The 12,954-nt window shown below is 38.7% G+C and overlaps 1 protein-coding gene across 2 annotated transcripts in view; it reads left to right on the top strand.

The window, feature by feature from the left end:
• Positions 1 to 12,954, top strand: part of LOC124167320 (myogenesis-regulating glycosidase) — a 63,516-nt gene that overhangs the window by 11,775 nt on the left and 38,787 nt on the right. For both annotated transcript variants that reach the window (XM_046545297.1, XM_046545296.1), the window contains exon 2: positions 8,331 to 8,632. In XM_046545297.1, coding sequence (XP_046401253.1) covers positions 8,348 to 8,632 — 285 coding nt within the window. In that variant the 5' untranslated portion in view covers positions 8,331 to 8,347. The remainder of the gene's footprint in view (positions 1 to 8,330; positions 8,633 to 12,954) is intronic.

Here is a 12,954-nt window from a genome sequence, read left to right as displayed (position 1 = left end):
GGAGGGTATCAGCTATGAGTGGGATTGGTATGTGGGTACCCAGACTTAGTGGCTACACGCTAGGCTTTGATTATTAGAATCACTCATATGAAACGCCCTTCAGTGTTGGTGGCCGTTAATCCCAAATCCCAAGATTCAAATTGGTATTACGATTACTAAAAGCTTCATTACATTGGAGTTTGATAGAGGAAGAATTGATTATTCTTGCTGTTAAAAGTAATTCACGCCTTCTCGTGTCTTACGTTGGTTTCAAGCTTTGGAGAACTAGCCATCCTCCCTAACAATGGTAACGATGGAAGTACACGGTTTATTCTATGCCCATGTGGATTTCATTAGCGCCATACTCCAAGAATGTGCGAGTTCTTATTTAAAATAATTTTATGTCATTTTTTACATAATAGTTGTTTAATTGGTGGCGGCCTCCTCGCCTGCCAAAGCGAAGGTCGCGTGTTCGAGTTCCACCAGCGCATAGGAGTTTATGATTGCCCGTTGACACTTGTGGTCTAACCCACACACAAAGGCCTGGAATATTATCGGGTAATGACGATAATTGAAAAAAATAAATAAATGAAAAATGTTTGGCAGTAAATTAATTCCTTCATTATTTTGGGTCGTCGATGTTATCGCGAATATAATTTAGCGCAGAGAATAACTTTTGGATGGATCTGGTTACTCTAAAATACTGAATTCGAGCTCTAAAATCAAAGAAAGGTTTTCGTATACCTCACAGACAAGCAATGCAAGGGAAACATTCAACCGCTCAGGGAATTTGAATTATGGGGCTGTGATCAATAAGTTTTAACTTCAAGCAAATATTTTTTAGAACGGTCCGTCCTTACTGAAGAAATCGTAAGAAGATTCGTGAAACCTACCTGAGTGATGAGCGTCGTTCAATCGGCTGTGGGTTAGGGCCGCTTCGCAAGCAACAGAACTGGTAATAAAACTTCATGTGCGACACTAATCAGTTGCATAAGACGGCATGAGCACCTGTGCTTGGTAATTAAGAGTGAATACAAGCCGATGTTTACGCAATATCCGCAAACGTTTTTGAAAACAGTCACGTATTATTTCATCGAAGCATTTCCAGTCTCACCATCCTCAGAGTCCAAATTATTTCTTTATTGATTTGGTCACTGATTAATTTAGTATCTGTCGATGAAAAATAAAGCGCGCGATGTTCAACTCTCAATTTCTGACGAATTCTAATTTAAAAAGTACGCATCGGGTGTCGAAATTTTCTTATGCCAACTGGTTATACTCAAATTTATGCATTCATTTGACAGCGATTGAAGACCCGCAAAGCCAAGTTGTAGAAAAAATTACAAAATATAATTAAAAATTACGACAGTGACAGAATTAGAATCTGAAATCTTCTGATCCTTGGTCCAACGCATTATCCGTTACTCAAAAGAACATCTTGCAGACCGACGAAGAATCAAATCGTGAAAAGTTACGCCGCAGCTGAAGAATCACTTCAAATGTTAATTTTCGAAAATTGCAGCTGACTCTGAAGATTAAGAAATATCATAAAAATGCATTAACACCTGGTTCTGATCTCTACTGAGAATTTCAAGTCGATAGCTAATCGGGAAGTGGGTTGAATTTGAGTTGCAATATTTTTCCCGGACGGAAAAGCAAGTGATGGTAAACGTGGAGAGAAAAAGTAACTGTGATCAATTATAGTTATTTTGTAAAAAAGCGACCCATTACGAGTAAAAATTACTGATTTTAAAAATTTATCAGTAAAATTACATTTACAGTTAAAAATTACATCTTGTAAGGTTTTCCAGTATAGAGACCACGAAGCAACTGTCGATTATTGGGGTGAAAATTTGGAATAATTGAGTCATAGAAATATGTAAAGTTGCAATTTCACTTACGATACATATAACCGCTGTAGTAACACAAAGGGTGTCATATTTTGTACCATCATAAGTAGATTACAACATAAGAGTGGCTAAGCCTACAAGAGCAAATTATGGTACTTAGGGACCAGTGGCGTCATGGCAAAATTAGTAGTGCCGGAACGCACTTTCCTTAACTTTTGTTACAAGTGAAATATTGCTCTGTGTGTTTTTTTATTACGACTTATTATTTACATTCATTATAGTTTTTTGTTTTGGCTACGAATTTATGTATTAGAAAGTTTGAAGCAGCATTGTGTTGTTTGAATATTATGCCTTTGGCTAACCAGTGCAGGAACGGTGTACCGGCACCATGACACCACTGTTAGGAACACGAATTATCTGTAGGTCTGGGTAAATCAGTGAAATCAGTAAATTAATCGTCGATGACGATCAAGTAATGATTACAACGAAAGTAACGATTCCTCTTTCACCGTGAGGAGTAAATTATAAATAAAATATCATTTCGTAAGAAGTAATCGTTTTAAGTACAAATTCATGCAAAAGTAATCGTTACAAGTAATCCGATTACTTTCACTCGATTACTTACCGACGATGAAAAACAAATATACATGATAGAAAGTGACTGCATAAAATCGTGGTAATCACGAGACTGTAAAACCCATCGCTGATCCTTTAAACACTTTTCCTGGGTATGGTAGTGCTTTCGCAGAATTCATGATACAGCAATGGTGCCTTCTGATAGAAACATTTAGGAATATGGAGGAACTATCTGCTTTGATATTAAACTAAATTTCGAACCAAGAGTCCCACGCCCTAGTTCCAGAGTCCTTGGGTGAGAGCAGTCCATCCTAACCTATTTTTTTTCCTGCAAGTAATGGAGCAATCGTTTCTTTGAGTCTGAAAGACTATCCCTTGTTTACGAGTCCGATTGCGTTCCTTCACCACATCTGCATTCAACGTGTCCCACATGCTCTAGCTGTGGTTTCGCAATTTTACTCCAATTGTTTTATTCCCTTTTCAGTGATCGGCTTAACTCTTTTTTAATTTCTTCTTTGATTATGTCTCAGTCATTTGTCACAGTAGTTAATACTATCTGATTGAAGTGAACTCTAGGAACGCTCATAATGGTAAGAGAAAACATTTAATGTTACACAAGGAGCCTCGGCGTGCATTCAAATATATTTATGTGCCTTTTGAAAAGTGGGAGGGAGAGTGGTCAGGTAGCTGGTAAAGCGGTAGGATATTGATCGAAGGGTACCAGGTTTTTATCCCGGATGAGGCCCTCGAACATCCACGACATCAATCCTCGCTGAGCGTGGAGGCTCAAGAAAAGAAACTGGCCACAATAGGGTAGTTTCCTTCATCAAAGAAAACGAAGGCATTGATTGCGATTCGTTACCCACCATTAGTGTATTCATAATATACAAGTTATTTGGTTTTAGAAATCCCAGTTTAGACGAATGGCAAGGGTCAATTTTATCCTCGTTTGAAAAAGGCCAGATTGGCGCCCATGCGATGCCACTCCACCTGACGTCGCAGGGACCTAGTTTCTATACGAGTAGATAGGAGTTTTACATCGTCTGAGATTACCAATGCATGCATGAGGCACAGACTTCAGGGAAACATCTCTTAATAATCACCTAACTGCCTAAAGTTGGAGTTTCCTTCGTTTGATGAGGTATTAATAATCCTTATTTAAGCCAAGCGCTACCTGCTAGCAGGGTACTCTGCTACCTGGTAGCAACCAGCATCGCAGCGGCGCACAATATCCTCGCCCTAAGGTTACCTCGCACGGCGGAAGCGGGAACAAGAATGACGTCACACGGGGTTTTCCCAGCATTCATACTTAGCCGTCGCGTTTTCGCGCGGTTAAAAATTTTCACTTTTCATTTAATCGCGAAAAATAGATATCGTCATTTAAAAATCTAAAAGCGTGAAATACGTGCTCCAGGAGTAATCTTTCGATTTAGGCAATAAAAAAACAATAGGAAACCATCCTATACCCTGAATGGGTATGTAAAATTAACATCACTACGACTACCTGGTGGTGAACTCTACCCTAAACAGAAATCTTTTTTACACAAAATTTCAACGCATACAAGTGACATTTTAACCTTTACTCCTCAATGTATCCACCTGACATTTCGCAAATAGTGAAAATTGTTACTGTAAATTTTTCTATTTACCTTTACATACTATTTGTTTGCAATAACACCAACGTGGAGTTAGGTGGAAGAGGGGACTTTTTAGTCTCAACCTTGCCCGAATAAAGACATCTATCTATGAAAGTTCAAGCTAACCTATGAGTTGAAGCGCTGAGTGAGTTTAAAATTACCTATGTGTGTAGCACTCTCTCTTTGTATACAACCTTGCCACGGTATTAAGGCTTGAGCGTTCCTATGACCCCCTAGGATCCTTAAGGATGAGGGGTTCTCTCAAGGATGAGGCGAGGCAGCTTCTAGATAAGATACAGAAGGTATGGATGCAAGGGCGTACCCAGGATAAAAACTAGGGGGAGCAAACCATGGTCGTACAAGTTGGAACATTTAAGTGTGGAAAAAGTGTATGAAACCAACATTTTAAGCAAGTTATAACAGCGCTTTATTATTATTTTTTATTATTTGTTTGAAAAAAAGATTTTAGTTACATGTCATGCACTAATATCATTTCAACTAGCTTTAAAGGAAATTTGTTGAAAACTTTTGCTTCATTCCAGCCCTGATTTTCCTTAGATACTTTTGTGATTTTTGCTTCTAGGGATAAACAGGTGCACCCCGCTTGGTACGCCCATGCATGGATGGAGCGAGTACTCTGCGGGGAGGGGATGTTGAAAACAGTGTTGGAGGATAGAATGTTGAGTAAACGAGGGAGAGGAAGAAAGAGGATAGGATTCATTTTAGACGGAATGAAAAGGAGTAGGCCTTATTGTGAATTGAAGAGGGGAGTATATGAAGGAAGCGGAGTCTGTCAGAACCCTTCTTAAGTACTCCATGAAAACCCACCTTAATCGGTAGAATAATTTCACCATAGTAAAAATTTGTGCATAAAATAATGAGGTTTTCAGTGTCTCCATGACTTTTTTTTGCTATTTTCGACCATAATTCTTACGGGTATCAATAAGTAATGCTTTCGTGTACCGAGGTATAATTTTTATGCTATCTTTACCGGTGAGTATTGACTAAAGTCCATCCCGTTTTTACTGAATGGTTCATGATGGTAAATTTTGAAGTGGTAATGCGTGAAACCATCAAAACATTTGATTTGCTGAGCGGGATTGATACTCAATTAGAGATTCAAGAGATATGATTGGGGGGGATGGGGTTCGTGTGGTGACTAGAGTGTGGGCTTCCCACCCGGAGGGCTCGGGTTCAAATCCCGGCAGAGAATTTTCAGAGACTGCCCGATCCCTGCTTGAATGTTGTGTAGAGGACATTTCAAGCGCAACACTCCGTCCGTCGGATGGGACGTTAAGCCGTGGTCCCCTTGGCGCCTTTCGTTAAGAGCAGGCTAATGCCGACGCCGGGTTTCTCTCCACCCTTCCCTCCATTCCCTTCTCTCATGGTGCAGGTGACCTCAGCTGTCGGTCGTTTTCTCCAAATACCATACAATATACCCAAAGATTGGTATGGACATGTGAGTGTAGAACTCTCCCCAGACTAAGTCACATGCATGTGAGTTTCACAAATTAATGGGTAGGAAGCCAGTTCCTTTCCCTGGGTCACCTAAGAGGATTTTGATTTGGGATGTCAAAAAGCTTCATTAGGAAAGGATTAGAACCAGGGAACCCTCGATTAATAGCGAAGCGCTCGACCCTGTAGGCTACCACGCTCCCGAGGGAGTGATGCGTCCTCTTAAAAAGAGATATATTTCCGAAATACGGGGTATTTTTCGGAAGAATCTGCAATACTTCAGGAGGTAGTAGCAGTGGCATAGCCAGGAATTTCGTTCGGGGGGTTGGGGGGCCAAAACCAGCATGGAAAATTGTTTAAAAAAAAAGGGTATCAAGTAGAGGATTTAAAACTAATTTTATCACTTTTAATAATCGCAAAAAAATAATTCGCGAAAGAAATCTTTTGTAAATTCATTTTTTTCAGTATTTCTTTTCTGAAGGAAAGATATTTATTTTTATACATTGGGGGGGGGGGGGGGGGGGTCTGGACCCAGATCCCCCCTCGCTACGCCACTGGGTGGTAGGTGGAGACAATTTGAAAATTTAAAGCATTTTTGCCCATAAACACGGGGTCGCAACTCCATATCTACTGAGCTATGTCAACGTAAACATTTTTCTGGATTCACTTTGCAGTTACCATGAAAACGGATTTTCTTGGGTATCCAGCCTTTTTAATACTTCATTTAATGCTCAGGAATTTTTAAGGACATTAAATAATTAAGGTTGAGCGAAAATGTGCGATTATAATCGTCTGAAACAACTAATCTTTAGGCATAATTAAATGATTGCTTTGAGCGAGTATCTCCAATACGATCGCACAATCTTACCCATCTCGAGATTAATTGTTTGAGACGATTATACTCGCACATTTTCGTCCAACCTTCAATATTTAATGTCTTTAAAAATCCAGAGTATTAAGTAAAACGTCTAAAAGTCTGAATACTCCAGAAAAACTATTTTCATGGTAAATGCAAAGTGAATCCAAATAAAGTTTGCGTTGCCATAGTAACCACAAATATACTTAAAATTGTCTCCCCTACCACCTCCTAAAGTATTGCAGATTCCTCCTGAAATACCCTGCCTATACACGATAAATCCATCGCCATATGATCACTGGGTTTGTCTCTCAAGGTAATTGAATGTGCACTAGGTACAGAGATTCTCGGGGGGAATTAATCTCGCTCTTCCTGCACCCAGTGCGTCCTCCTATTCACGTAAAGGCCGCTGGCTGCGTCACCTGGATCGCTTCCACGGTTTCCTCGTGACGGGGAGTGTGGCTGGTAGGCGTCCGACGCCGCCTAGGCGCCGTCCTTTGTCTAAAGCGTGCCAGGGGTCCCTTTTCAATGCCGTTCCACTTCATTCCCCGCACTGATTGCCTTCTTATTTTTAATCTCACTTCTCTCCCATCACCGTCGGGGAAGCTGCTTTAAAAAAATAGCTGATGAAAATTGGAGTTAATTAACTAGTTGGGGTAAAAAGTTGCTTTTCTGAAAAGTTAACTGATTAGAATTTAAGTCAAACAAGACATTTTAAGGTATTTATATGTAAATAACACCAACCCACCTTAATGAAGTAAAAAGAGTCTTGAAAGTAATTGAAGAAGTAAAGTTTAACCTAGCGTAGTAAGCATAATGTCGGGACATGAAATAGATTTTGAAGGACCAAAGATATTGGATACGGAGAGTCACTACTTCACCAGATAAATAGGGAAGTCTCAGAAATAAGTGAGCATCAACTGAGAAAATGTTCCACCCTCAATAAGGAGTAATGAACCTTCAGCACGACGCAGCAGGACAGTCATAAAAATGCGAAGAGTATTGTCTTTTCACCTTAGACCACAAGGGAAAAGCAGCCAAAATCAGGTGGCTGGTGTATCCTTACCCTTCATCAGTGTCACAACAATAGCTGACTGTTAGATTATATTTTCACTTCCGTAAAAGTAACCGTACTTTGAGCGGCTCTAAAGATGTTTTAGTGTTTCTTTTGCAGTTCCCTTTTGGTAGCTTTTATTCTCATTAAGATACAGGCAATTAAAAGTTAATTCTTCTTTTTCGAGATTTAGTTTCTGATTCTCTTTTTGTGACAATTGTTTATAAAAGTATTGCTTGATGGCATTCCTTAAAATTAAAAGTATTTCTAACCTACAAATAAAAAAAATCAACCGTCCTGTTATACCTTTTGCCCTCAAGGAAAGATGAAAGTTCGGATTTCTGCCAATTAGATATTCGCAAAAATTAAATAATTTAACTAATTGCTTAATTCATGGTTTCAGAATAAATAATTTTAACTATTAACATTTAAGCTTCAATCTCTAATAAATGATGAAATATTTGATGGAAATGAAAATTAGAAAAACTTGATAATATTACACTGACTTTACCCCTATTAAACAATGTAGGCACGTATGACGGTTTCCCATATTCTACAGGAAATTTTGGTGGTTATTACAGCTCAGTCGAAACCTAGGTTGATATCATTTAAAAGTGTGTGGAGTCTTGCGAAATTGATTCATTTTCACTTTCACGGGTGTTCACAGTTTCATGCGTGCCATCATCTTAAATAAATAACTAAAATGCCAGTGAATAATTGCTATCGCATTTTTTTTAAAACTCCTAACTGTGCGACGTGGCTGAGGGGAAAGAAACTATTCCGCCTACCCTTGACGTGAGATAGGTCCGTACTTTGGCCTGGGGTGAGCTCTACCCTCGCATATGCAAACCAGTCCCCTTGCTGTATCGCCGAGTGATTTAATTCCAAGTATGTGACTGTCTTCTCTTTTTTTTCAATTACAGCCGGCTGACATCACCGCATGCGACGGGACGTCATGATGAACTCGCCCAACAATGGCATGTTGACGGAGTGCGTGGTGGAGGCGGGAAGAGGAAATGGCGGCAGCAATGAGAGAACAAACGAAGGTGCTCAAGCGGCGTCTTGCAGCGGGGGAGACACGGGGGCGAAGAATGGACTGGAAGGGGCGGAAGACGGCGAGGGGCCTTCCGATCTGAGGACGAATGTGCCGAGGATCCGGATCACGCGGAGGAACTCCGTTTCGCTGCCAGCGGAATTGGAGAACTTGGAGACGATTGAGAAAGAGGTGAGACGGATGCCTTTCCATTGTTTTGATTTGGCGCGGAGTGGGGAGGGAAGGGGATGAAGATTGATTGAGTGAGTTAGGGATCCAGGGGAGTATGATGTAGCCAACTAGCCACCGTGGCGAAAGGAAAAAGGCTCAATCCTAAGGGAGGAAGATATAGGATATCTCAAGTGCTTGTTATGCTTTATTTGGAAGCCTTTCCTTATCCTTGAATTTTTTTGCATGGCGGTGTTCAGCTGTTGCATTAAAAAGTGTGATAAGCACGGAGATGGTTGAGCAATTGAATTAGCAAGTGTAAAATTTTTGAAGCCATTACTCGCTCCTGTTGTAAACACTGCTAATGCAGCCCTGAATGCACAGATTCCTCTCGCTATCCCTCGCCGTTACATTTCAAGGGTTACCTTACTATCATCCTGAAAATAATAAAAAATAACCGGCCGTCATTTATATTTTTATATGAGTGATAATAAGTGAAAGCAGGGGCGCAGCGAAGAATTAAGGCTAGGGGAGGTTTTAGGCACAAATTATACTTAGGGGTGTGGGGGGTATTGCATACCCGCCAGGGCAAGCAGGAGTTACGAGGGCCCTCCTTTAGAAAAATTTTAAGAATAATTGTTCAAAATGGCGAGTTTTACGGACTTCTGATGGATATTTGATTAATCCTTAAGCTATTCTATAAGTAATACTGATCCAAATAAGTAAAATGGATTAAACTTAAAAATTTCTCTGAGCTCTGGGAGGGGGGGGGGTTAACCCCCAAACCCTCCCCCTCGCTGCGCCCCTGAGTGAAAGACCAAGTTTTTTGGCTAGTTGAAATTCACTCGAGTACCTTTTATAAATATCTAAGAATTTTTGATATTTTAGATGTTTAAATTCCCATTTTTAGGAAATATTCATAATACTTAATATTATTCATAGGGCTATGATGAACTTTTTACTCAATTTGAATTTCCTTAAAGTCTTGGGATTGTAAAAATTGGTTTGAAAAAGAAGCTTCTCATACATGGATTCATTGCGTCATTAGTTTACCTTGGTCCCGGAATTCTTAGTTTTATTCTTTTTATTATTTTAATTCCTTCTTTCTTAACAATACACGCTATAGCTGAAAATCCAATTCACATTCCTTTTCGATCCATTTCTTAATTACTTTTCCTCTCTATTTATGTTTTTACCCTCTTAACAAGTGGCATGATATTCTAACAATTTGGTGTACAATATATCGAGGGATTAAAAGTTGCTGGTCATACTTGCGTTACTGCATTAACGCGTTATTCGTTACTGCATTTGGTCTTACATAAAAAATCCAAACCAATCTTAAAGTTGAATCAATGAGTGAAAGAATGTATTAAAAAGTACCGGACCACAAAATTTTCCCAAGAGTTAAAGGGGAGAACTATTTTTCTACGAATCTACGTATTGATTACTGCTTACTAGCATCCTGCTGATAACTTCTGAACTACATCTGGCTTAAATGTAACTTGGAGATGTAATCGGCTTTGACATAATTTTTTCTGACGAATAAACGGATAATCTATTTTAGAACTAAAGGTAATTATGGGTGTTTATCCTAAATTATTAAGCAATTAGTTTATACCAAAGTGCAGAAATCACAAAAAGCAAGCTTCTAAATTTTATCATCGGGGCTGCTGACTTCATCCGGTTTCTCTAGTTTTAGGTCAGGCTAATGTGAAGGTAAACAGCGCCGCACATAACACTAACACAATGCGTGTCAGTTGGCCATTCACGCGTGGGCAATTGCGCCAAGGTAGAAGGTATGCGGGAGCATTCCGAAGCAGGCAGCAAGCACATGGCAGGTGTGCCTTTGATCTCCCTCGGAAGATTTATGCCAACTGACTTAAAATTAGCGCTTAAACAATGAGAAAATGCGAATGTTACGTCCATCAATTGGTGTTGGAGGTGCAAAGGTGGTCACTTAAACCACAAAACTGCAACCGGCGTGAAAATATATCCGGCTTTTATGAGAAATTTATAATACTTATATTATGAAAATTCCTACTACTGCATGTAGAAGGCAGGTTTCTCTACAATTTTTCCATTAAATTTATTTCTTGGCCATTTTTATTTATTATCTGTTGTATTTTCACTTTTTACTTTCCTCGCAGGTTGTTTTAAACTGCACTAGAGGAGTTTGAACTCTGATAATTTGAATTACAGGTCTTTTGAAGAGTCTCCGGGCTAATTGTAGCTGTACTCTTTGTTTTCATTAGGGTTAGCTTTGACTGATATTGTTTTCACCTTCAGTTGGCTCATAATTTAATGTTTAATTTTATTCTACCATGCTACAATAATTTTATAAATATTAGTATTATAATTACTATATTTTTATGCTTCAATTTCATCATTTGATATGCGCGATGTCGAAATAAACTAATATTTGTGTAATTTACGTTTAACTAGAAAAAGCTTCGCAAAATTCCACAGGATGATTTATCATACTTTTCCCGGGTATTATTATTATCAAATTCGAGCGAAGAGAGGAATTCATTATCAGTTCTCGTGATAAGATACTCTCCGAAATGACTTATATTTGAAATCACTAGACAGAATTTATTTCCAAAGAATAGTTTGAAACGCTTTCCGATACATCGTCAATACGAATGATAACCATGCGTATTATTTTCGTCTTACATGAAACTGTTGGAGTTCTCTCTAATTTAATACAGGATCATTATTGTGCCAACAACATAAATTAGAAGGAAAATATTTAGTTATTTGAATGCACAAAACTTTGTGGTTGGTAATAACGTAAAGCTGACTTGTAATATTAAATAAACGCGTGTAGTAAAGAAATTCATATTTAAAACGGTCACTAACGTTAAATTCAAGACACAGGAGCTTTAAAGCTACAGTAACATCATTGGCCTCGAGGGAGTAGTTAAGATCATTTTTACTCATTCTCGCTGTCATATTTTACAGCATTGAAACCATCGAATGCAGCAAGACAATTACTTCTTTCATAGGACTTCTTTAATTGGCAAGGTATAAATGTATTGATACTTATCGTATCATCTTAAAATTTTCAGGTTATATACACGAGACGTTTGCTAACATTTCCTCCTTCTCAAAAAATAAAATTTAGCACCTGATAAAATACTGAAAGCAAATTTTCTATTTTGTAAATCAGTTGAGTGTTAACCAGTGTGTACTTTATATACCCTGAATATTTCAAGGTGATAGCTTAAGCGTGTTTACTACATAGTTGGCTACATCATGAGACATGGTGGCCCGATGGAAACAATCGTCTAGGGGCAGGTGGAAGGGAAGAAGGGCAAGGGACGGCTCAGAATAATTTAGATATGACAAGTTATCAAAGATATATAATAGAAGAAATACATCTATGTGGAAATGCTAGCAGATATGGAGATCGGATTGAAGAACTGCGTCAAACCATTCCTAGGATTATTGACTCTCGATGTTGATTATAAAAATAGGTTTTCAATATAAATAATCGGTCACAAAAAAGATAGGTAGAGTTGGAGGGATACATTCTCGTAATGATATGGTGCATCGTGTCTTAGGAAACTCATTTGTGTAGCAATGCCTTCCTTTTCGCCCACTTTTCGAATGAAGCGCTCTTTGTGACCTTCGGATTATGAATTTGAAGCTCGTACTCACGTCGAGGTAGATGCGTCGGCACCTAGCCATAAATAACAGGCTGAATGAGTTGTGTCCACTCGTAGCTGTTTCAATTTACGGGCCACGATTTCGTAACCGTGTGTCCAATGCGTTTTCTTTCGGAGTGAGGCGAGACAGGCACTGAAAAACAAAATCTTATCACGCGTTGGTATTCAGCTTGTTTAGAGATTAGTTTGTTTACGGTGTTTCCGGCCTAATTGTGCCAGTCCCATTTTTTTCATCGCGTTCAGCGTTGACAGATATTCTTTCACCCTCAGTCAGCTCTTTAATGAAACCGTTCTTTTTTTATTAAAGATGCTATTGTAAATCTCTTAAGTTAATGCACCCCTGAAACAACTAATAATACTCCAATTATTGAATTCCGTACTTTGGGCTAGCAGAATGATATTTGGCAACTTTTTATATTTGTTTTAAATCTATAATATCATAAAATAAATTATTCGTTTCTAAAACGTTGTGGCATCACCATCATGCAATACAAAAGTTGACGAAATGGTTTAAAAAATGACAGCGAGAATGAACAAAAGTGATGTTAACTACTCCCTCACAGCCAAATATGTTACTGTAACCTTAAAGCTTCTATTTTTTTAACTATCGTTAGATTAACCGTTTTAAATACGAATTACGTACTCCTCGTATTTTTTTAATGCTACAAGTCACCTTTA

This window comes from Ischnura elegans, chromosome 10, assembly GCF_921293095.1.
Source record: "Ischnura elegans chromosome 10, ioIscEleg1.1, whole genome shotgun sequence".
Lineage (NCBI taxonomy): Eukaryota > Metazoa > Arthropoda > Insecta > Odonata > Coenagrionidae > Ischnura > Ischnura elegans.
Note: the sequence above shows the minus strand (reverse complement) of the source record. Positions and strands in the feature narration are given on the sequence as shown.